Source organism: Protomyctophum bolini (genome assembly GCF_963924005.1).
Source record: "Protomyctophum bolini genome assembly, chromosome: 22".
Classification (NCBI taxonomy): domain Eukaryota; kingdom Metazoa; phylum Chordata; class Actinopteri; order Myctophiformes; family Myctophidae; genus Protomyctophum; species Protomyctophum bolini.
Window position 1 is genome coordinate 36,310,492 of NC_137883.1, and position 24,000 is coordinate 36,334,491.

General features: G+C 46.5%; 1 protein-coding gene across 1 annotated transcript in view; it reads left to right on the top strand.

Annotated features, from left to right (window-relative positions):
• The window catches only part of fras1 (Fraser extracellular matrix complex subunit 1), a gene marked incomplete at its 3' end in the record, with an annotated part of 149,103 nt that overhangs the window by 48,396 nt on the left and 76,707 nt on the right, over positions 1 to 24,000 (top strand). Inside the window, 12 exon segments of the mRNA XM_080755717.1 lie at positions 772 to 990; positions 1,932 to 2,078; positions 3,677 to 3,823; positions 8,145 to 8,285; positions 9,446 to 9,586; positions 10,303 to 10,443; positions 13,169 to 13,350; positions 13,399 to 13,511; positions 17,317 to 17,401; positions 20,837 to 21,034; positions 22,566 to 22,709; positions 23,473 to 23,632. Coding sequence (XP_080611843.1) covers positions 772 to 990; positions 1,932 to 2,078; positions 3,677 to 3,823; positions 8,145 to 8,285; positions 9,446 to 9,586; positions 10,303 to 10,443; positions 13,169 to 13,350; positions 13,399 to 13,511; positions 17,317 to 17,401; positions 20,837 to 21,034; positions 22,566 to 22,709; positions 23,473 to 23,632 — 1,818 coding nt within the window.

Below are 24,000 nucleotides of genomic sequence, written 5' to 3' on the forward strand. Positions count from 1 at the left end.
TGTGTGTGTGTGTGTGTGTGTGTGCGCGCGTGTGCGCTTGAAGTTGAAGTTGAACGTGACAACCATCTACAGGCATCTGAACACAGGACTGTGTTCAGATAGCTGTCCTGTCCTCATAATAATAATAATAATAAACTTTATTTGTATAGCACCTTTCATGACATGAAATGCAGCTCAAAGTGCTTTACAGAAAAATGAATAAAAGAAAAGCAAGGCAACAACATTAGTAATGTAATACAGTGAGGACATGAATAACAAAAATAAAAAATAAAAGATCAATTAAAAGCAATGTTGTAGAAGTGGGTCTTGAGCTGAGCTTTAAAAATGTCTACAGAGGCTGCCTGACGAAGGTACAGTGGGAGCTTGTTCCATGCCGACGGCCCGTAGAAGCAAAAAGCTGCTTCCCCGTATTTTTTAGTTGCCTTTTTTTTTGGCAAAGCGAGCGGGCCAGCAGTAGAAGACCTTAGGGGGCGGTTTGGGACATATTTAGGCAGGCAGTCATGTAGGTAGGAAGGTGCGAGACCATTGAGAGCTTTATAGACAAGTAAAATAATTTTAAAATCAATCCTAAAAACAACCGGAAGCCAGTGCAGTGATGCCAAAACTGGAGTAATATGTTCTCTCATCTTAGTTCTAGTTAAAACTCTGGCTGCTGCATTTTTGGACAAGTTGTAATCTGTCAGTTGTTTTCTTAGGCAGTCCAGAAAAAAGTGCATTGCAGTAATCAAGCCGAGAGAAAACATGTCTCCTTTCTCTGTCTGTCCTGTCCAGCATGCAGTGAGGACTGTCAGCGCTGCACAGCGGACCTGGGGACAGACCAGGGGACAGACCAGGGGACAGACCAGGGGACAGGCCTGGGGACAGGCCTGGGGACAGACGGCGTGGGCAGCGTGTGTCTGTGGTGCAAGGTGTCCAGGAGCGTTCTGCTGGGGGCCCACTGTGTGTCCCTCTGTCCCCCCCGACACTACACCTGGCACGGGGCCTGCAAAGGTGAGACAACATGGTCAAAAACAAGACATTCAGTAGAATCAAAGTTTGGTGTGAAAGGGTTAACCCTCTAACACCCGCATTAATTTCTACTTGCAAAAAATAGATTTCAACCTTACTACTACTTTGTACTACTAGGACTAAGACTAAAAAATATGTTAAAAAAAATTAAAAAAAATAAAGTTTGATGAAAAATGTATAATAATTATATAATAATTATATAATAATATAATACATTAATAATTTACATTTTTCACAATGGGTTAGGGTTTCACAATAAATAATAATAAAACATGTTCTAGACATTCTAATGACAATAATTTTACTTACTTTTATTAGGGTTAAAGGTCAAAAGTCCTAGGTTAAAAAATGTTCAAAATTGCACAGAGTCCAGAAATTTTTTACTAGTGTGAATTTCAGCCTCTGTGGGGGTATTCATATGCAAATATCATGACCAATGGCATTGCAATGAACAACACTGATGACGTTTAGGTGAAAAAAAGAAACAGAAAAAATAAATAATTTAGTAATTAATTAAAATAAAATTGTTGCTAAAAAGCAACGCTGGGTCTTAGAGCAGTGGTTCCCAAAGTGGGGTCCGGGGACCCCCAGGGGTACTTCAGGGAGTTCCAGGGGGTCCCCAGCTAAATGATATTTAGGAACCAAATGGACCCTGTGTCTGTATAACTCCGTTTAAATTAACTTAGATTTTACAATATTAATTGGGGTCAGTGCCATTAAATGGGGGTCTGTAGACTAATATGCATGTCAAACTGGGGGTCATTGAAATGAAACGGGTTGAGAATCACTGGTCTCTGGAATATATTTTCTAATGGGGGTCCGTGGGCTAATAAATGTCGATTTGGGGGTCCTTGACATGAAAAAGTTTGGGAACCACTGTCTTAGAGGGTTAAACTAACCTGTCCCCCCCCCCCCCCCCCCAGCGTGCCATTGGTCCTGTGAGTCGTGCGGCGGGGAGGGGCCTCTGTCCTGCACCTCCTGTCCCCACCGCAGCGTTCTGCTGGCCTCGGGGCTGTGCGCCCCCCACTGCCCCCTGGGGCACCACGCCGATGCCAACGCCGTCTGTCGAGGTGAGAGGAGAGGCCCCACGGCGGCCATGTTTAACACATTCTGACCTGAGATCAGATTCATTCATACCGAGTGGCGCGCTACGAGCTTGTAGGTCTGCTATTTTTTGAAAAATCGTGAAGATGTGCCTCAAATTTGGATTTTTTTTTTTCATAACAAACGTTTTTTTAACTCAAATCTTTGCTTCTGGGGGTCCCTGGAACAACATATTTTCTGATGAGGGTCTCGGAGGCCAATTACAGATCATTTTTGGGGGTCCTTGACATGAAATATTGAGTGATATAGGCCTAGAAACATGAGGTATTTCAGAAAACATAGGTATTTCAGAAAACATGAGGTATTTCAGAAAACATTTTTTTCAGGCCTAAATGGGTTAACACCCTGAGCCCAGCCCAGCGCCCAAGACAGACATTGATTTAAAAAAGACAGAGATTATTGATATCAAAACCGATCGCATCGCTCCACAGCCGGGGAACGTCTCCATGTTATTTTCCGGGTCGGGACTTCATCGAAAATGTAAAAGATTCTGTCCCGTCGCTACAGTCGCGTTAGAATGAATCACACCTCCCGTTGTTGTTCGATCGCCTCTAGAGTGTTTTGGCTACATTTAGCTAGCCTGGTTAATAAACCAGACTAATATCACACGGACCGCGGGATATTAGTCTGGGGAGGCTCAGCTGGATTTCATTTCCAGGTGGCGGGTTGAAACATTTTCTCTTTGACACAATTGGTCAGAGCTACTGTCAGTCAAAGGTCTCAAGCATTGAAAGTCACTGTACCAAAGCCCGCCCATATTGCATACCATGTCCCGATTGGCCGCCCCATTTCTCTGGTGTAGGAAATGGGCGTACAATTGAGCCTCTCCAGACCGTAATCCGCCGGCAGGCAATTCTTTTTTTGCCAACGGCTGATTCGGTCTGGTTTTTTAACCAGGCTAACATTTAGCTGCTTCAGCCACATCCGGGATAACATCCGGTCCGTCCGCTAAATGTGCTCCGCTGCTATTGGGCCGCTACGATTTAAATGGATTAAATAACCCCGGGTGATTAAATGACCCTGAGCGCTCTGAGGACGACCCTCTATCGGAGGATAGTCAGGCCAGAGTAGCTCTTGAATTGTTTTTCATTTAACCCATTCTGAACGGGAACCCATTCTGGTGTTGGCATCATGTCATGCTTTAGCTATTGAAAAATAGCAGATCTACAAGCTCATAGCGCGCCACCGAGTGGCGCGCTACGAGCTTGTAGGTCTGCTATTTTTGAAAAATCGAAGAACGACTGACATTTTTAGAATCTGATCTCAGGTCAGAATGGGTTAATCGGACCAGTGTGTGTCCAGTGGAAACCTCGTATGAATCTGATCTCAGGTCAGAATGTGTTAATGAAAGGTTTCAGTCACCTGGACTGTCTTAGGGTTCTTAGGGTTTAGTCTAGTTTTTAGAATCGCCCTCGGGTCTAAATGGGTTAAAAGCATCACGTGTTTGTCATGCGTGTGTGTGTGTGTGTGTGTGTGTGTGTGTGTGTGTGTGTGTGTGTGTGTGTGTGTGTGTGTGTGTGTGTGTGTGTGTGTGTGTGTGTGTGTGTGTGTGTGTGTGTCCCAGCGTGTGACAGTCAGTGTCTGACGTGCACGGTGCCGGGCGCGTGCACGTCCTGCCGAGACCCCGCCAAGGTGCTGCTGTTCGCTGAGTGCCAGTACGACACCTGTGCTCATCAATACTACCTCAACACCTCCTCCCACACCTGCACAGGTAACACACACCTGCACAGGTAACACACACCTGCACAGGTAACACACACCTGTCCTGCACAGGTAACACACACCTGCACAGGTAACACACACCTGCACAGGTAACACACACCTGTCCTGCACAGGTAACACACACCTGCACAGGTAACACCCACCTGCACAGGTAACACACACCTGCACAGGTAACACACACCTGTCCTGCACAGGTAACCCACACCTGCACAGTAGGCATGTGGAAAATAATCGATACGTATCGATACATCGATTATGACGTGCGCGATGCGAGTGAATCGGTTCATTCACTGTGTGTCGGTAAAATTGACGGGAGAAATCTCGATGCATCGTTCGCGGAGTGCTTGGACCGGTAAAATCCGTGGTTGCACTGTTTTTTCATGGTAAATTTCACCCTATCCTGTGTTTCCGAGGCGAATTGAACGTACCATCAGAAAAGGAAGGAAAAAAAAGGTCTCTCGCAGCCAGCTCCGCACAGTGTGCGGCTGTGCGCTGCGAGCATGCAGTCAGTGAACAGAAGCTACCGTACGACGGTGCAGTGTAGACACGTTGAGACAACAAACAGACTATAAAGAGCACCCGCGACGAACAGAAGTGAGCCCCACGCACAAAGGAAGCACAACCTTTAGCTTTATAAAATAGCTGTCCGTCGATCAGTTGACTTTTCACTGTAGCGCTGCGTGCTGCTAATGATCCACACTCCACAGCTGTTCTAGCTGATTCTCCGACGCGAATATGCGTCGCGACTCGCAATCATCAATTTGTAATTAAAGAAAGCTTCTGCAGTCTGCACACACGTGTACAACAACAACAACGCCACAGCTGGGTGTACTGCTTGCGTTTAAAGTCGTTTACAACCGTTCCACAACTTTCCACTGTCCAGCTTTCCCCTGCTATTCTCTGGGATAGAAGCCTTATTTATGTTCTGCAGCAAGACGGTGTCGCACGCCTAAAATTGCAGATCCACAAGCTCACAGCGGGGCGTGGATGAGACGCGTTGTGAGCTTGTACATCTGCTATGTATTTATAACGTTAATAATACATGCAGGCCAGGGTCTTCAATGTTTTTTAGGTCAAGCCAAGGACCACTTAGCTGAGAGTGAGAGATCAAGCAGGGACCCCCACTATACATAGGCAATTATATTATTAAACTGTGTTGCAGATTAAACTACTTGTTTGACAGCACTACGAGTGTGACCTGTCATTTTTGTTTAGTTTATTCTTTTCTATTTATATGTTGGTAACATTAATTGAGCTATTACATAGGCTATTACATTTTAATCTCTTGAACCCTCTATACTCAAAACCTCAAATTGACCTTTGAGATATAATTATTATACTATAGCCTATGATTATTAGTAATCTAACAATTCCACAATAACCAGCAGAGAGCAGACCCTTTGTTTACTTACATAATTCTATAAGTTGGATTGTTTGAGATGCAGAGCTATAATACTAACCTACAGTAAAACAATAAATTGCTTTGAATTTAAATGTAATGCATTTTTACATGTTTTGGGAAATTAATAGAGCTTTAATATAAATCCTTTCTATTGTGATGAATCGCCATCAAATCGCATCGTATCGGTAGAGGGGTGAATCGCATCGTATCGCATTGATTTGAACTAAATGGTTATCGCATCGGGAAGGGGGAGAATCGTATCGCATCGTATCGCCAGGGGATTCCATGTATCTCTAATGTATCGTATCGCTTGCAGTGCATCCAGATGCATATCGAATCGTGAGATGAGACGAGATTCACATGCCTACTGCACAGGTAACACACACCTCACTGGAAGAACTGCCCACAGCCCTCCTATGAGACACAGACTGAGTAGAACAAAATCGTGCCATTTTATCATGATTATTAGTGAGGACCTATTATATGAAGATAGGTTGAAAAGTGGTGAAGTGGTCCTTTAAGCCCAAACCACACCATGAGTTTGCTACTCTTTGGGACAAAACTGTCAAAAAAAGGTTGAACCACACCAATGTAACTCATTGAGAAATGAGAATATGCACCAAGACAAAAAACAACAGAAGCCATTATTATCTCATTAGTCATTTATTACCTCATTATCTCATTAGTCATCCATGCTGTGTCTCCATTCATTCAGAATGTGATTGGACCTGTAACTGTGTCTCCATTCATTCAGAATGTGATTGGACCTGTAACTGTGTCTCCATTCATTCAGAGTGTGATTGGAGCTGTAACTGTGTCTCCATTCATTCAGAATGTGATTGGACCTGTAACTGTGTCTCCATTCATTCAGAATGTGATTGGACCTGTAACTGTGTCTCCATTCATTCAGAGTGTGATTGGAGCTGTAACTGTGTCTCCATTCATTCAGAGTGTGATTGGAGCTGTAACTGTGTCTCCATTCATTCAGAGTGTGATTGGACCTGTAACTGTGTCTCCATTCATTCAGAGTGTGATTGGACCTGTAACTGTGTCTCCATTCATTCAGAGTGTGTAACTGTGTCTCCATTCATTCAGAGTGTGATTGGAGCTGTAACTGTGTCTCCATTCATTCAGAGTGTGATTGGAGCTGTAACTGTGTCTCCATTCATTCAGAGTGTGATTGGAGCTGTAACTGTGTCTCCATTCATTCAGAGTGTGATTGGACCTGTAACTGTGTCTCCATTCATTCAGAGTGTGATTGGAGCTGTAACTGTGTCTCCATTCATTCAGAGTGTGATTGGACCTGTAACTGTGTCTCCATTCATTCAGAGTGTGATTGGACCTGTAACTGTGTCTCCATTCATTCAGAGTGTGATTGGACCTGTAACTGTGTCTCCATTCATTCAGAGTGTGATTGGAGCTGTAACTGTGTCTCCATTCATTCAGAGTGTGATTGGAGCTGTAACTGTGTCTCCATTCATTCAGAGTGTGATTGGAGCTGTAACTGTGTCTCCATTCATTCAGAGTGTGATTGGACCTGTAACTGTGTCTCCATTCATTCAGAGTGTGATTGGACCTGTAACTGTGTCTCCATTCAGAGTGTGATTGGAGCTGTAACTGTGTCTCCATTCAGAGTGTGATTGGAGCTGTAACTGTGTCTCCATTCATTCAGAGTGTGATTGGAGCTGTAACTGTGTCTCCATTCATTCAGAGTGTGATTGGACCTGTAACTGTGTCTCCATTCAGAGTGTGATTGGAGCTGTAACTGTGTCTCCATTCATTCAGAGTGTGATTGGACCTGTAACTGTGTCTCCATCCATTCAGAGTGTAATTGGACCTGTAACTGTGTCTCCATTCATTCAGAGTGTGATTGGAGCTGTAACTGTGTCTCCATTCATTCAGAGTGTGATTGGACCTGTAACTGTGTCTCCATTCATTCAGAGTGTGATTGGAGCTGTAACTGTGTCTCCATTCATTCAGAGTGTGATTGGACCTGTAACTGTGTCTCCATTCATTCAGAGTGTGATTGGACCTGTAACTGTGTCTCCATTCATTCAGAGTGTGATTGGACCTGTAACTGTGTCTCCATTCATTCAGAGTGTGATTGGAGCTGTAACTGTGTCTCCATTCATTCAGAGTGTGATTGGAGCTGTAACTGTGTCTCCATTCATTCAGAGTGTGATTGGACCTGTAACTGTGTCTCCATTCATTCAGAGTGTGATTGGACCTGTAACTGTGTCTCCATTCATTCAGAGTGTGATTGGACCTGTAACTGTGTCTCCATTCAGAGTGTGATTGGAGCTGTAACTGTGTCTCCATTCAGAGTGTGATTGGAGCTGTAACTGTGTCTCCATCCATTCAGAGTGTGATTGGACCTGTAACTGTGTCTCCATTCATTCAGAGTGTGATTGGAGCTGTAACTGTGTCTCCATCCATTCAGAGTGTGATTGGAGCTGTAACTGTGTCTCCATTCATTCAGAGTGTGATTGGAGCTGTAACTGTGTCTCCATTCATTCATAGTGTGATTGGAGCTGTAACTGTGTCTCCATTCATTCAGAGTGTGATTGGACCTGTAACTGTGTCTCCATTCATTCAGAGTGTGATTGGAACTGTAACTGTGTCTCCATTCATTCAGAGTGTGATTGGAGCTGTAACTGTGTCTCCATTCATTCAGAGTGTGATTGGACCTGTAACTGTGTCTCCATTCATTCAGAGTGTGATTGGAGCTGTAACTGTGTCTCCATTCATTCAGAGTGTGATTGGAGCTGTAACTGTGTCTCCATTCATTCAGAGTGTGATTGGAGCTGTAACTGTGTCTCCATTCATTCAGAGTGTGATTGGAGCTGTAACTGTGTCTCCATTCATTCAGAGTGTGATTGGACCTGTAACTGTGTCTCCATTCATTCAGAGTGTGATTGGAGCTGTAACGCGTGCCGGGGACCTCGGCACACTGACTGTCTGCAGTGCATGGAGGGTCTGGTTCTACAGGATGGAGTCTGCACCCAGACCTGCTCCCCTGGGTCCTACCTGGACCTGGACCGATGCTTCAGTCAGTACCACACACACACACACACACACACACACACACACACACACACACACAGTCTGCACCCAGACCTGTTCCCCTGGGTCCTACCTGGAGATGGGCCTATGCTTCAGTCAGTACCACACACACACACACACACACACACACACACACACACACACACACACACACACACACACAGTCTGCACCCAGACCTGTTCCCCTGGGTCCTACCTGGAGATGGGCCTATGCTTCAGTCAGTACCACACACACACACACACACACACACACACACACACACACACACACACACACACACACAGTCTGCACCCAGACCTGTTCCCCTGGGTCCTACCTGGAGATGGGCCTATGCTTCAGTCAGTACCACACACACACACACACACACACACACAGTCTGCACACACACACACAACACACACACAGTCTGTACCCAGACCTGTTCCCCTGGGTCCTACCTGGACCTGGGCCTATGCCTCAGTCAGTACCACACACGCATGCACGCACACACACACACACACACACACACACACACACACACACACACACACACACACACACACACACACACACACACACACCTTTACATAGACTGTGCATTACATTCACCCATTCACACACACACACACACACACACACACACACACATCCACACACCTTTACATAGGCTGTGCATTACATTCACCCATTCACACACACACACACACATGCATACACCCACCGATGGCGGAGGAAACCATGCAAGGCACCAACCTGCACATCAGGAGCAATCAGGGGTTCAGAGTCTTGCTCAAGGACACTTCCACGCTGACTCTGGGGGAGGAGCCTAACAGGGATCGTTTAACCCATTCAGACCGGGCACCCATTTTGGTGTTGGCATCATGTTATGCTTTAGCCATTGAAAAATAGCAGATCTACAAGCTCATAGCGCGCCACCGAGTGGCGCGCTACGAGCTTGTAGGTCTGCTATTTTTGAAAAATCGAAAGAACGACTGACATTTTTAGAATCTGATCTCAGGTCAGAATGTGCTAATCAGACCAGTGTGTGTCCAGTGGAAACCTCGTATGAATCTGATCTCAGGTCAGAATGGGTTAAAATGTGGACGTAGTAGAAGTAAACCGTTTGCGTACCCCTTCCCCCCCCCCCCCCCCCCCCCCCCCCCCAGGCTGTGATGCCCACTGTGCGGAGTGCGCCGGGCCCGGGCAGTGCGGGCGCTGCCAGCCACCCTACGCCACGCTGCACGGCCAGTGTGTGCTGGAATGTGGCCGGAACCACTTCATGGACACCTCCTCCTACACCTGTACAGGTAAACACACCTCCTCCTACACCTGTACAGGTAAACACACCTCCTCCTACACCTGTACAGGTAACCACACCTCCTCCTACACCTGTACAGGTAACACACCTCCTCCTACACCTGTACAGGTAACACACCTCCTCCTACACCTGTACAGGTAACACACCTCCTCCTACACCTGTACAGGTAACACACCTCCTCCTACACCTGTACAGGTAAACACACCTCCTCCTACACCTGTACAGGTAACGACACCTCCTCCTACACCTGTACAGGTAACACACCTCCTCCTACACCTGTACAGGTAACACACCTCCTCCTACACCTGTACAGGTAAACACACCTCCTCCTACACCTGTACAGGTAACTACACCTCCTCCTACACCTGTACAGGTAACACACCTCCCCCTACACCTGTACAGGTAACACACCTCCTCCTACACCTGTACAGGTAACACACCTCCTCCTACACCTGTACAGGTAACACACCTCCTCCTACACCTGTACAGGTAACCACACCTCCTCCTACACCTGTACAGGTAACACACACCTCCCCCTACACCTGTACAGGTAACACACCTCCCCCTACACCTGTACAGGTAACCAACCCAACGCATCGCAGCGCAATGCGTTGTGTGCTTTGTAGATCAGCTTATTTTCGATATTCTTTTGTTCAAAAGTGCCCTTTTCGTAGGTGATCTCAGCCCCTCTAACGTTCTCCACAGCGTGCTCCCCGGACTGTGCTCGCTGCGAGGCCATTGGCCGATGCACCGTCTGCCGCCAGACCACCTTCCTGATGGAGGGCTACTGCACCCCCGACTGTGGACACGGTTACTACGGCAACCCCAACACCAGGACGTGTGACGGTAAGAGACACGGTCACCACGGCAACCCCCCCAACACCAGGACGTGTGACGGGTTACTACGGGGCTATACATCTGTGCAAAAGGTGGCACGACTTAGCGCAGAATATCCCCTTAAAGCGGGACTGACACGCCTCTCGGGAAGCTATTAAGGCTATTAACGCTAGCATCTAGATCAGGGGTATTCAATTAGATTAGGCCGGGGGCCACAACTGTAGAATGATTGTGTGTGGGGGGCCGCACAGTGTGCGCGCGAAGCGCGGAAATTTGTGGGTTCTCAAAATGCTTTTTGTGCTCAAACACGAAGATTTATGTATATTTCCGCACAGTAATGAGCAAGGTAATAGGTCTATACAGGTATATGCCACCTTAGAATAGATGTAGGCCTAGACCTATTTGACAGTGCATAAACAGCATTGCTTTGACATTAACGACCATCAGCTGGACGGACACACACACACACAAACATTACATAGAGCAGTGATTCCAAAGTGGGGTTCGGGGACCCCCAGGGTCCTTGAGGCAGTTCCAGGGGGTCCCCAGGGAAATGGTTTGGAATCAAATGGACCCTTATGGGTCTGTAACTCTGAGAGTGTACAAATGGAACCAAATGGACCCTAACAGGGTTTATTATTGTGAGAATGATGGCTTCCATTTTCGCAACTTTTCAGGACTAGAAAGCCTGCAGTTTCTATTAGCTTGGATTCTCCATTGATGTCACTGTGGGTTTCTGAACTGCCCACAGCCCTCCTATGTGACACAGACCGAGTAGAAAAAAACGTGTCATTTTATCATGATTATTAGTGAGGACCTATTATATGAAGATAGGTTGAAAAGTGGTCCTTTAATGATTACTGTCATTATGGTAATCTCACATTTAATATCGCACACACCATACCTGTAACTTTTATTAGCCCTATTATTATTCTCAAAAAAAAAAAGAATTTTTTTCAAAATTCTTCCAGGGGCCACAAGGAGGCGCTCCGCGGGCCACATGTGGCCCGCGGGCCGCCAATTGAATATCCCTGATCTAGATTGTGACGTACGTAAGTGCCAGCTCAATTTGACCAATGAAATTGATCTTGTATCTGGTCTAAATGTCAGAGCGGCTCTGGGCTCTGCGAGTTAGCGTTCCTGGTGGCTATCAACTCATGCTAGTGGTTTTGAGGTCACTTTTAGCTTCATAGCTGGGTAAAAGTTTGGTGGAAAAAATTATTATTTTTTTCCAAAATCCTCGCCAGAATGACACCGAGTTGACGTCTAAGTTTTAGGGAAAACTGTTGCATAATCGCAATTCCGCGCGACGGGTTCCATCGTACCCATCTTGTCTATCTGTCTCCCCCCGGCCCCCCGCTGACACGCCCTCAGCCGGCTAAGTGCTGAACAGGGCTCACGGAGCCCTGGAGCTTCACGTAACGTTACCACTGCCAGGCTGTGACTACTCTAGCAAAACTGCGCCGGCCTCTCCACCTCTCTCTCTCTCTCTCTCTCTCACACACACACACACACACACACACACACACACACACACACACACACACACACACACACACACACACACACACACACACACACACTCTCTCTCTCTCTCTCTCTCTCTCTCTCTCTCTCTCTCTCTCTCTCTCACACACACACACACACACACCGATATAGGGGCGGTCTCTCTCTCTCTCTCTCTCTCACACACACAAACACACCAAGTTGATTCTATCGGTATGTTTTAGCCTGTGTGTATAGCTGTTGTGAACGCGAAGAGTTGTGTTTATTATTTACCAAGAAGAGCATCGGCTCTATCCGTCATCCATTGCAACTGCAAGACGGCGAGACGCGGTGTGTGTGTGTGAGAGAGAGAGAGAGAGAGAGAGAGAGAGGCGTCCCCCGTGTGTGCTTGTGCAGCCTGCACGAACAGAAGTCGAGGCGCTGTGCCCCCACTGCCCCGGCGGTGAGAGCCTGAGAGGGGGCTCAGACGGACTAGTCAAGCAAAATTGCGATTATGTAACAGTTTACCCTAAAACGTACACGTCAACTCAATGTCATTGTAAGGAATAAATAAAAGCAATAAAATAATTTTTTAATGATATTTTCACCTAGTATGACGCAAAAGGTTACCTCAAAACCACTAGCCTTATAGTGCGCTAGCCACTCAGCTCGGCTAGATGCTAGGTCACGTCAGAGCCTGAGATATAGTCACGTGTCGTTTGAAACTGTTTTCATTCAGACCACGTGATGTACCTTATCAGCAATGTTAATCTCGGGCCGGGACACTCCCCCTTTAAGACTAAACCCCACCCATCAGAGGTGTGGCTTCCAGAGGTACCTTTCACATGAAAGGTACCTTTCCAAACCTATAGAAGTCAGCCTGGTACTAGCCTGAGCTAACGTGTTAAGTTTCTGGTCTATAGGGGCGGGGCGCGGCAGAGATTTGCGCACGCCCTGATTGGATCCCACCGATCTGTCCGTCAGCCCTGGCCACTCCTCTCCCACCTAGTGAAGCACATAATTTGGAGCGACACCCACCCGGAAGCGTTGACTCCCACTTCTAGACCGAGGCAGCCAATGCGTTCCTCCAGGCTTTCATTTTTCGCGCAGACGAAATGAAAGCCTGGGTATCGAGGCTAGCCTGGCACAGACGAAGGGGACACCACTGCATGCTCCTCCTGGCGCAGAACACCCCTCTGGTGCGATGCTATAAGCTCCTCAAACCCTGTTCCTTTCTCTCCGTCCTCAGTGAACGTCCAGCCTCCAGTGCTGCTGGTCAACGGCTCTCTCCTGGTCCCGCTAGGGGGCGGCGACCCCTCGCTCTCCCCCTCGGCCGCGCTGCGCGCCGTCCTGACGCTGACGGACCCCGACAGCCCCCCCGAGCGCCTGACGGTGCAGCTGGTGGAGGCTCCCCGAAACGGACGCCTCCTGGTGCGGCGCCTCGCGGGGGAAGGGGGAGGAGGAGGAGGAGGAGGAGGAGGAGGAGGAGGAGGAGGGGGAGGAGAGAAGGAGCTGGCCGCCGATGACACCTTCTCGTGGGAGGAGTTGAGGAGCGGTCGAGTCCTCTACAGACACCTCAAGGGCAAAGCCAGGTGAGGCTGATTGGTGATTGGTGTGAGCATCATGGCGTGCTTTAGCTATTGAAAAATAGCAGATCTACAAGCTCATAGTGCGCCACCGAGTGGCGCGCTACGAGCTTGTAGGTCTGCTATTTTTGAAAAAATCGAAGAGCGACATTTTTTAGAATCTGATCTCAGGTCAGAATGGAAAACTGTCGGGATGTATAGAAGACATTTTTAGAATCTGATCTCAGGTCAGAATGGAAAACTGTCAGGATGTAGAAGACATTTTTAGAATCTGATCTCAGGTCAGAATGGAAAACTGTCGGGATGTATAGAAGACATTTCTAGAATCTGATCTCGGGTCAGAATGGAAAACTGTCAGGATGTATAGAAGACATTTATAGAATCTGATCTCAGGTCAGAATGGAAAACTGTCAGGATGTATAGAAGACATTTTTAGAATCTGATCTCAGGTCAGAATGGAAAACTGTCGGGATGTATAGAAGACATTTTTAGAATCTGATCTCAGGTCAGAATGGAAAACTGTCAGGATGTAGAAGACATTTTTAGAATCTGATCTCAGGTCAGAAAGGTAAACTGTCAGGATGTATAGAAGACATTTATAGAATCTGATCTCAGGACAGAATGGAAAACTGTCAGGATGTATAGAAGACATTTTTAGAATCTGATCTCAGGTCAGAATGGTAAACTGTCGGGATGTATAGAAGACATTTTTAGAATCTGATCTCAGGTCAGATTGGAAAACTGTCGGGATGTATAGAAGACATTTTTAGAATCTGATCTCAGGTCAGAATGGAAAACTGTCAGGATGTAGAAGACATTTTTAGAATCTGATCTCAGGTCAGAAAGGTAAACTGTCAGGATGTATAGAACACATTTATAGAATCTGATCTCAGGACAGAATGGAAAACTGTCAGGATGTATAGAAGACATTTTTAGAATCTGATCTCAGGTCAGAATGGTAAACTGTCGGGATGTATAGAAGACATTTTTAGAATCTGATCTCAGGTCAGATTGGAAAACTGTCGGGATGTATAGAAGACATTTTTAGAATCTGATCTCAGGTCAGAATGGAAAACTGTCAGGATGTAGAAGACATTTTTAGAATCTGATCTCAGGTCAGAAAGGTAAACTGTCAGGATGTATAGAACACATTTATAGAATCTGATCTCAGGACAGAATGGAAAACTGTCAGGATGTATAGAAGACATTTTTAGAATCTGATCTCAGGTCAGAATGGTAAACTGTCGGGATGTATAGAAGACATTTTTAGAATCTGATCTCAGGTCAGAATGGAAAACTGTCAGGATGTATAGAAGACATTTTTAGAATCTGATCTCAGGTCAGAATGGAAAACTGTCAGGATGTAGAAGACATTTATAGAATCTGATCTCAGGTCAGAATGGGTTAACACATTTAGACCTGAGGACCATTCTACAAAATGCCTTCTGAATCCTGATAGTTTTCTGGAAAACCCTATGTTTCTATGTCAGTGGTTCTCACAGGGTTAAAACCCTGTGTTTCTATGTCAGTGATTCTCACAGGGTTAAAACCCTATGTTTCTATGTCAGTGGTTCTCACAGGGTTAAAACCCTGTGTTTCTATGTCAGTGGTTCTCACAGGGTTAAACCCTATGTTTCTGCGCCCTGGGTGCGTTTTCACATTTTTAATTCACTAATAAATTCATTATTAATTTATAATTCGTTAAATTGGAAAAAGGGCTTCGTTAAGACTAGAGAATTTTGTGACCGATACGATAACCGACACGACAGAGGGTAACAATCACCGATAACCGATAATATGCAACCGATATAGTGATTTAAAAAAAAACTGGAATAAAAACACGCCTTTTCTGTGAGGATTGTGCAAAGATTTTGCACCGATATGATTATGCAAAAGTGCAAAGTACAGACACAGACAGCACTGCTTTCTTAAACCAATGACTTTTCAAGGCTTATGTTTTTTTACTTCTCACTCAAAGAGTAAATAAATACTGTAGCAGCGGGCCTATAGCATATACAACACAGTTTACACACTAGTAGCCTATAGTATGGATTAGGCCACAGACCCCCATTAGGCCACAGACCCCCATTTGATACCATTCTCTGGGAGTGCACTATCATCAGTGTTAATTTAACTCTGAAAACCAGGGTCTATTTTGGTTCCATTTGTATGCTCTCAGAGTGTAATTATATATAATATATTGCCAAGTCTGATCATTATAATCATTATATGGACTTGTTTATCTGTAAAGGTGCTTTAAAATATTGGTAGTAAATGTAAAACAACATTGGCCAAACAAAGTTTGACAGTCAGCCCTATATATAGTTGCTTATGTTAGACTAATTTTCTGACTTTGATCTGGCCTATTAACATTTTTATAGACCTGGTTGCTTGTTTCTCTCACATTCAAAAAATGTGGCAACCCTGGTCAAGAGTTTGTTTTGGTTGGCGTTTGGATTAGCTAGTTAGCTTAGCACAGCAGCTAGCAGACAGAGGCTGCAGCTGCTAGCGTCATTAATAACAGTATTAGTGCAAATTTCATGGATAAGCGTGGCTGCTCGTCCTTCTTTTCTAGTAAGTACAACAAACGAAGTGTAACTTTTAACGTGTTGTGGCTGTTTTCTGTCGGCACGGAGTAAAGCAGTGCTCTCTCTCTCTCTCTGCTAATCTACACACACAGTCAGAGACACACAGACACTTCGGTGCACTCTGCTGGAGAAAATACATCATTACACTAGGTTTAGTTTAGTTTACTTTACTTTATTCGCACAATAAAAACAGTACAAAAAAGGTAACCTCAATAAAAGAGAAGTGTGTGCAGGTGAGAAAAGAAACCCAGGGAGGGCTTATATGTACGTGGTTCTCACCAAAGATAATATACAAATAGTAATTAATATACAAATAGTAAGACAAAGTTCTGAGTAGCCTACTTTTTCCATCACTGCCACTAACTGAAAACTTGCAGCAAAAAAAAAAAACTTTGCAGAGCAATTATTTATTTAGCAATTTATAAAAAGGTCTGTTTTTTTATTCAAATGCAGGAAGATTTTTATAAGGAAACCCACGCACGCACACACACACACGCACGCACGCACGCACGCACACACACACACACACACACACACACACACACACACACACACAGATCAGAATCAAAAGTCTTCCTCTTTTCTCTTAAGCTCGTTAAAAAAGTGCTCCTCCACAATGAATTCAAGTAAATATTCATATATAATTTTTTTTAAATATTTTAGAGGCCGAGCATAGAGTGACTTTTGCTACTATTCTGTTCTGTTGGGAAATGACAGTGTTAATGTGCCCTTTGTCTCTTTAAAACCCATTTTGGTGTTCGCATTATGTTATGCTTTAGCTATTGAAAAAATAGCAGATCTACAAGCTCGTAGCGCGCCACTCGGTGGCGCGCTACGAGCTTGTAGATCTGCTATTTTTTTTTAAATCGAAGAACGACCGACATAGAAACATAGCCTTTTCAGAAAACTGTCAGGATGTAGAAGAACATTTTTAGAATCTGAACTCAGGTCAGAATGGGTTAATGTGGCGTTTCTGTCCCCCGGCATGCAGACGGGGGTCCCTAGGGGTCCCCCCTGGGGGTCCCTAGGGGTCCCCCGGGGAGGAGAGGAGAAGCTCTTCTCCCCGTCTGCATTGTTTCAGACAATCTTTATGTAACCCGTCTTTATTTCTATCATTGTTGTTTCTTGCTTTCTTTAACTTTTAAAATGTGCGTGCGTGTGTGTGTGTGCATGTTTGCGTGTGTGCGTGCGTGCATGTTTGCGTGTGTGTGCTGTTCTTCCAGAAGTGACCAGTTCAGCGTGCGAGCGGCCGACCCTCAGCTCTTCTCTCAGCCTCAAAGCGTTCATGTCCAGGTGGTGTCCATGCAGGTAACGTAACACACACGCACATATTGACCCTTAAAACAAGGCTCCAGACCTCCCGAAACAAACTGGTCAGGCTCCTTCTTGGCCTCACCCCCCCGAACCCACCTCACCCCTGCCCACTTTGACAGGCTGGGATGGCTTAGGGTCGACGACAGAGTACAGCATCTTGCAATGGGTCTGGTCCACAAGATTCGATACACCACCAAGATACCCATGTACCTGTCTAAATACTTCACTAAGATACCCATGTACCTGTCTAAATACTTCACTAAGATACCCATGTACCTGTCTAAATACTTCACTAAGATACCCATGTACCTGTCTAAATACTTCACTAAGATACCCATGTACCTGTCTAAATACTTCACTAAGATACCCATGTACCTGTCTAAATACTTCCTTAATGTAAACGAAGTCCACACCCACAACACCAGAGGGAGTGCAACAAACCATGTACAACCCAGATTCGGCACAAACAAGGGACTAAATTATTTTCGCTCCTATGCCACCAAAATGTGGAACGCCCTACCAACAGTCATTAAGACATGTGAATCCCTTGACTCCTTCAAAACCGCTCTCAAAGGGCACCTACGGACGGCTGCAATTCAAAACTGGCCTCTGTAAAATCTGAATCCCCCCCCCCACCGCCCCTTTCCCCTCACTGTATATGTATCTTTTCCCTTTTTGCTTCCTATATGATGAATTCCTGTTCTGTTCTTTAACTACATAGAAGTGTCTATTTGTACGTCTCTAAATGTTTTGATGAATTGAACAATGTGGACCCTGTTGTAAACAAGTGTTTACGCTTAATTGGGTCGTCCACTCACAGTTAACAGTCTCTGTATTGAGTTTGTGCTTGAAATGTTACTGTAATTCTACAAACTGTTAATAAATATTTCAATCAATCAATCAATCAATATATATATATGGTGATTTCGGGTGTGCCAGTACAGTACAGTGACAGTACGGTACAGTACAGTACAGTACAGTACAGTACAGTACAGTAGAGGGACCCCCACACGGTCACTCTGTCATTTCTCAACCGTTTCGGACGCGGGGCGGCTCGCCGGAATCGGGCCGGCACCACCGGGTGCGTTCCTGTGGTTCTGGAACTGTTCCCCATCCGACCCGGATAGCTACCGCTACCGAATACCCATACCAGAGAATAATATTCATAATAAAAAAAGAAAGAAAGGGGCACGGTGGCACAGTTGGTAGTGCTGTCGCCTCACAGCTAGAAGGTCCTGGGTTCGATTCCCGCTGGGGACGCTGTGGGCGCTGGTGGCGTGTTCCCTCCTCCATCAGTGCCCATACCCGAAGGCAGGGTTGGCAATAGGGCCTTTCTGTGTGGAGTTTGCATGTTCTCCCCGTGTCCCCTAGGGTAGGTACCCTCACATGTTCTCCCCGTGTCCCCTAGGGCAGGTACCCTCACATGTTCTCCCTGTGTCCCCTAGGGTAGGTACCCTCACATGTTCTCCCCGTGTCCCCTAGGGTAGGTACCCTCACATGTTCTCCCCGTGTCCCCTAGGGTAGGTACCCTCACATGTTCTCCCTGTGTCCCCTAGGGTAGGTACCCTCACATGTTCTCCCCGTGTCCCCTAGGGTAGGTACCCTCACATGTTCTCCCCGTGTCCCCTAGGGTAGGTACCCTCACATGTTCTCCCCGTGTCCCCTAGGGTAGGTACCCTCACATGTTCTCCCCGTGTCCCCTAGGGTAGGTACCCTCACATGTTCTCCCTGTGTCCCCTAGGGTAGGTACCCTCACATGTTCTCCCCCGTGTCCCCTAGGGTAGGTACCCTCACATGTTCTCCCTGTGTCCCCTAGGGTAGGTATACCCTCACATGTTCTCCCCGTGTCCCCTAGGGTAGGTACCCTCACATGTTCTCCCCGTGTCCCCTAGGGTAGGTACCCTCACATGTTCTCCTCGTGTCCCCTAGGGTAGGTACCCTCACATGTTCTCCCCGTGTCCCCTAGGGTAGGTATACCCTCACATGTTCTCCCCGTGTCCCCTAGGGTAGGTACCCTCACATGTTCTACCCGTGTCCCCTAGGGTAGATAGTACCCTCACATGTTCTCCCCGTGTCCCCTAGGGTAGGTACCCTCACAAAAACATGCAGTAATCCTGGTCTCTAAAACTACCTCCCCCTGGCCAGCCGGGGCGCCTGATGGAGGGGAAAGGAACTGGTCGGAATAACGTGTCCCTTCCACGCGCTACGTCCGGCCGGGGAAATTCCCCTCTGTCAGGTGAAAAGGAGCAGCTTGGACTCCTCATGCATAGAAGGAGGCATGAGGTCAGTCCGCTGCCCCCCCCCCCCCTGGCAGAGGAAGTGTAGCGCCCAGGATTACTTAGATAATTGGCACTGGGTGAAAAAGAAAAACTGGGTTACAAAATCGTGGGATAAAAATTTAGATTTAAAAAAAAAGAAAGAAAGAAAATTACTTATTTTATCTGGTGTTGACTCCAGACCCACAGTGTAATCCTGTATATAACCTATCCCACAGTATAATCCTTTATATAACCTATCCCACAGTATAATCCTTTATCTAACCTATCCTACAGTACCAGTAAGACGCGCAAAGGCGGGAAACGAACGCAGCTGAGACCCTGCAGATCATGTCTGTCTGTCTGTCTGTGTGTCTGTCCCGCTGGCCCCTTTTGTGCCCATATATGGAGCTGAGTGATTGCTGATACAACACACTCCATATTTGGACGTATAGCGGGACAGACACACAGACATGATCTACTAGGTCTCATAGTAAGTGCTCATTGCGTTCGCAATAATCCTCCACCGTTGGAGAGTCTAGGGGGAAAAACAAAACAAGCTAAAAAAATAAAATAAATAAAAAAAACGGATTAGATGATTTTGGAAGTTTTTTTTGTGGAAGTCTTGTTGTTGCTGTGTGTGTATTTAGGCCTGAGGGCTCCGTCCCCACTGACAGCCCTGAACACCTCGTGCGTCCGTGCGTGCGTGCGCGTGCGTGCGTGCGTGTGCGTGCGTGCGTCTGTGAAGAGTGAAAGCTCCTCTGGTCTGCGGTCGTGCTCTGACTGCAGATTGGCACCAAACCCAATGAATGACCTCATCTGTCACTCTATCACTTCACACAAGTGTGATTTTTAACCCATTCTGAACGGGAACCCATGTTGGTGTTAGCATCATGTTATGCTTTAGCTATTGAAAAATAGCAGACCTACAAGCTCATAGCGCGCCACCGAGTGGCGCGCTACGAGCTTGTAGGTCTGCTATTTTTGAAAAATCGAAGAACGACTGACATTTTTTGAATCTGATCTCGGGTCAGAATGGGTTAATCAGACCAGTGTGTGTCCCGTGGAAACCTCGTATGAATCTGATCTCAGGTCAGAATGGGTTAAGGGGCGCCAGAGCCTAACAGAGTTATGCAAACGGCGTTCACCCCCTCCCCACCCCCCTCTCCCCCAGCCCCCCAGAGTGGTGACGCTGGCTCCGCTGCGTCTGGAGGGTGGGCGTGGCTCCTCGGCCACCATCACCCGGTCGGTGCTGCAGGTGGAGGACTCCGACAACCCGTCCGACGTCCTCCTCATGGTGGTGGAGCCGCCGCGGCACGGCCAGCTGACCCGTGATCCGGCTCGGAGGACCAGCGCCGTCGGCCTGAACCAGGTTTGGATTGGGGTTATTATTATTATTTTTTTACTTTTTGAAATTCGGTTAGTTTACGTTAGAGCGGGCTTGCTAGTTTTTTTTATTAGTTTTAGTGTTTAGTTTTTCCGAGCTTAAAGGACCAGTTCACCACTTTTCAACCTATCTTCATAGAATAGGTCCTCACTAATAATCATGATAAAATGGCACGATTCTTTTCTACTCAGTCTGTGTCTCATAGGAGGGCTGTGGGGAAGTTTAGAAACCGTCTTCCAGTGACATCATCATTAGGCAGATTTCATTTTTTTTAAGATGTTTTTACAAAAATGTTTAGATTTTCATTATTGTGAGAACGATGGCTTCCATTTTCGCATTGCAACTTTTCAGGACTAGAAAGCCTGCAGTTTCTATTAGCTTGTATTCCCCATCGATGATGTCACTGGAAGACGGTTTCTGAACTGCCCAGAGCCCTCCTATGAGACACAGACAGTGTCAATGATTATGATTATTAGTGAGGACCTAGTATATGAAGATAGGTTGAAAAGTGGTGAAGTGGTCCTTCCAGTTGAAGTGGTTAAATTCCAATTAATTCCAGGTTGCGCTAACGATAACAATGTGGGGTGCAGCGCACGCTTATCCAACATGCCGTAGGACCGACATACCGTAGGACATACCGTAGGACATACCGTAGGACCGACATACCGTAGGACATACCGTAGGACATACCGTAGGACCGACATACCGTAGGACATACCGTAGGACATACCGTAGGACCGACATACCGTAGGACATACCGTAGGACCGACATACCGTAGGACATACCGTAGGACATACCGTAGGACCGACATACCGTAGGACATACCGTAGGACATACCGTAGGACCGACATACCGTAGGACATACCGTAGGACATACCGTAGGACATACCGTAGGACCGACATACCGTAGGACATACCGTAGGACATACCGTAGGACATACCGTAGGACCGACATACCGTAGGACCGACATACCGTAGGACATACCGTAGGACATACCGTAGGACCGACATACCGTAGGACATACCGTAGGACATACCGTAGGACATACCGTAGGACCGACATACCGTAGGACATACCGTAGGACCGACATACCGTAGGACATACCGTAGGACATACCGTAGGACCGACATACCGTAGGACCGACATACCGTAGGACCGACATACCGTAGGACATACCGTAGAACCGACATACCGTAGGACATACCGTAGAACCGACATACCGTAGGACATACCGTAGGACATACCGTAGGACCGACATACCGTAGGACATACCGTAGGACCGACATACCGTAGGACATAGCGTAGGACATACCGTAGGACCGACATACCGTAGGACATACCGTAGGACCGACATACCGTAGGACATACCGTAGGACATACCGTAGGACATACCGTAGGACATACCGTAGGACCGACATACCGTAGGACATACCGTAGGACCGACATACCGTAGGACCGACATGCGGAAAACCATCGGTCACATGACTCTAATGAACCGTTTCCACCTGGACCAGTTCAAGCTGGAGGATCTGTCCGGGGGGAGGGTCCGCTACGTCCACGACGGATCGGACGGTCCCGACGACGACTCCCTGGTGCTGCAGATCAACGACGGACACAGCTACCAGAACGTCCTCCTATTGGTCCACATCGACCACCAGGTAAGGACACAGCCAACCAGAACGTCCTCATATTGGCCCACACGAGGACAATGTCATTACAACAGCATTACCACCGAGCCCAGAGGTTTGGTTTGGTTTGGTTTATTTATTTAGCATAAAGTACAAAAAATAGACAATAACATATCAAAGAAACAAAAATACAATGCAAGGAAAGGAAGAAGCCAGAAGGCTTATTTGGAATCCTTTCCTGAAGGAAGAGGTCATTGGTTTAAAAGTTCATAAAGAACAGTACATAAATCTGCAAGTTGTCAAGGGGTGCAGCTGTGCAGTAAAGACATAAAAACACAGACTGCACAGAAAACAGAAATAAACAATACAACAACAAAAACACAAAAGAAAATATAACACATCAAAGTGAAACATGTAATCTACAGAGAGGAAGAAATAAGATATTTCTTTAGATGTTTTTTGAATATTGGCAAGGATAATGAGGATTTAAGTGAAGCATCTATAGGGAGTTCCATAGATGACGGCCTCTAAATTTGATGAAAGATTGATGAGAGAGGGGAGGAGAGGAGAGGGGAGGGGAGGGGAGGAGAGGGGAGGACTAGTAAACTAGTTAAACCACTAGTGGACTAGTGAACCAGTTAAACCACTAGTGGACTAGTGAACCAGTTAAACCACTAGTGGACTAGTAAACTATAGTAGGCTATTAGAGGCTAGACGCTAGAGGCTAGTAGCAGGCTAGCCTCTAGGTGTCACTGTGGTGTCACTGACTCTGTCTTGTCTCCCCCCCCCTCAGACGACCCCCTCCCCTCTCCTGCGCTCCCCGGTGTCCCTGACCTGGGTGAGGGAGGGCGGGATGGTCCAACTGGGCAGGAGGCTCCTGAGGGCCCCGGCGGTCCAAGGCTCCAGCGACCAGGACATCGTCTACACCATCGGCAACTCCACGCCCAAATACGGTATACCGATGACCCCCTGTGTGACAGCCAAGTCTATGGACTTTATATGTTTGTTTTAGTGTACTGAAGGTTCGACGTAAGACGCCATGTGGCCGATATGAATGCAGTGGGCGCCCCTCATTTCACACAAGTGTGATTTTTTTCGAGGGGCGCCAGAGCCGTAGACAGTCTGCGTGTGACGTGTCAAACTGGGGGTTTTTCATGATGCTACCGGAAGTAGGCAGAAATGCACTGGACTCACAGGGCAACAGCCCAGCTTTAATGACATGAAATCCCTTTATTTTAGAATATTTTGTAGTAATAGTACGACATAAACATTACAGAGACTTTAGTTGTCACTGTACGATACTTTAAAACGGTTGTCATGT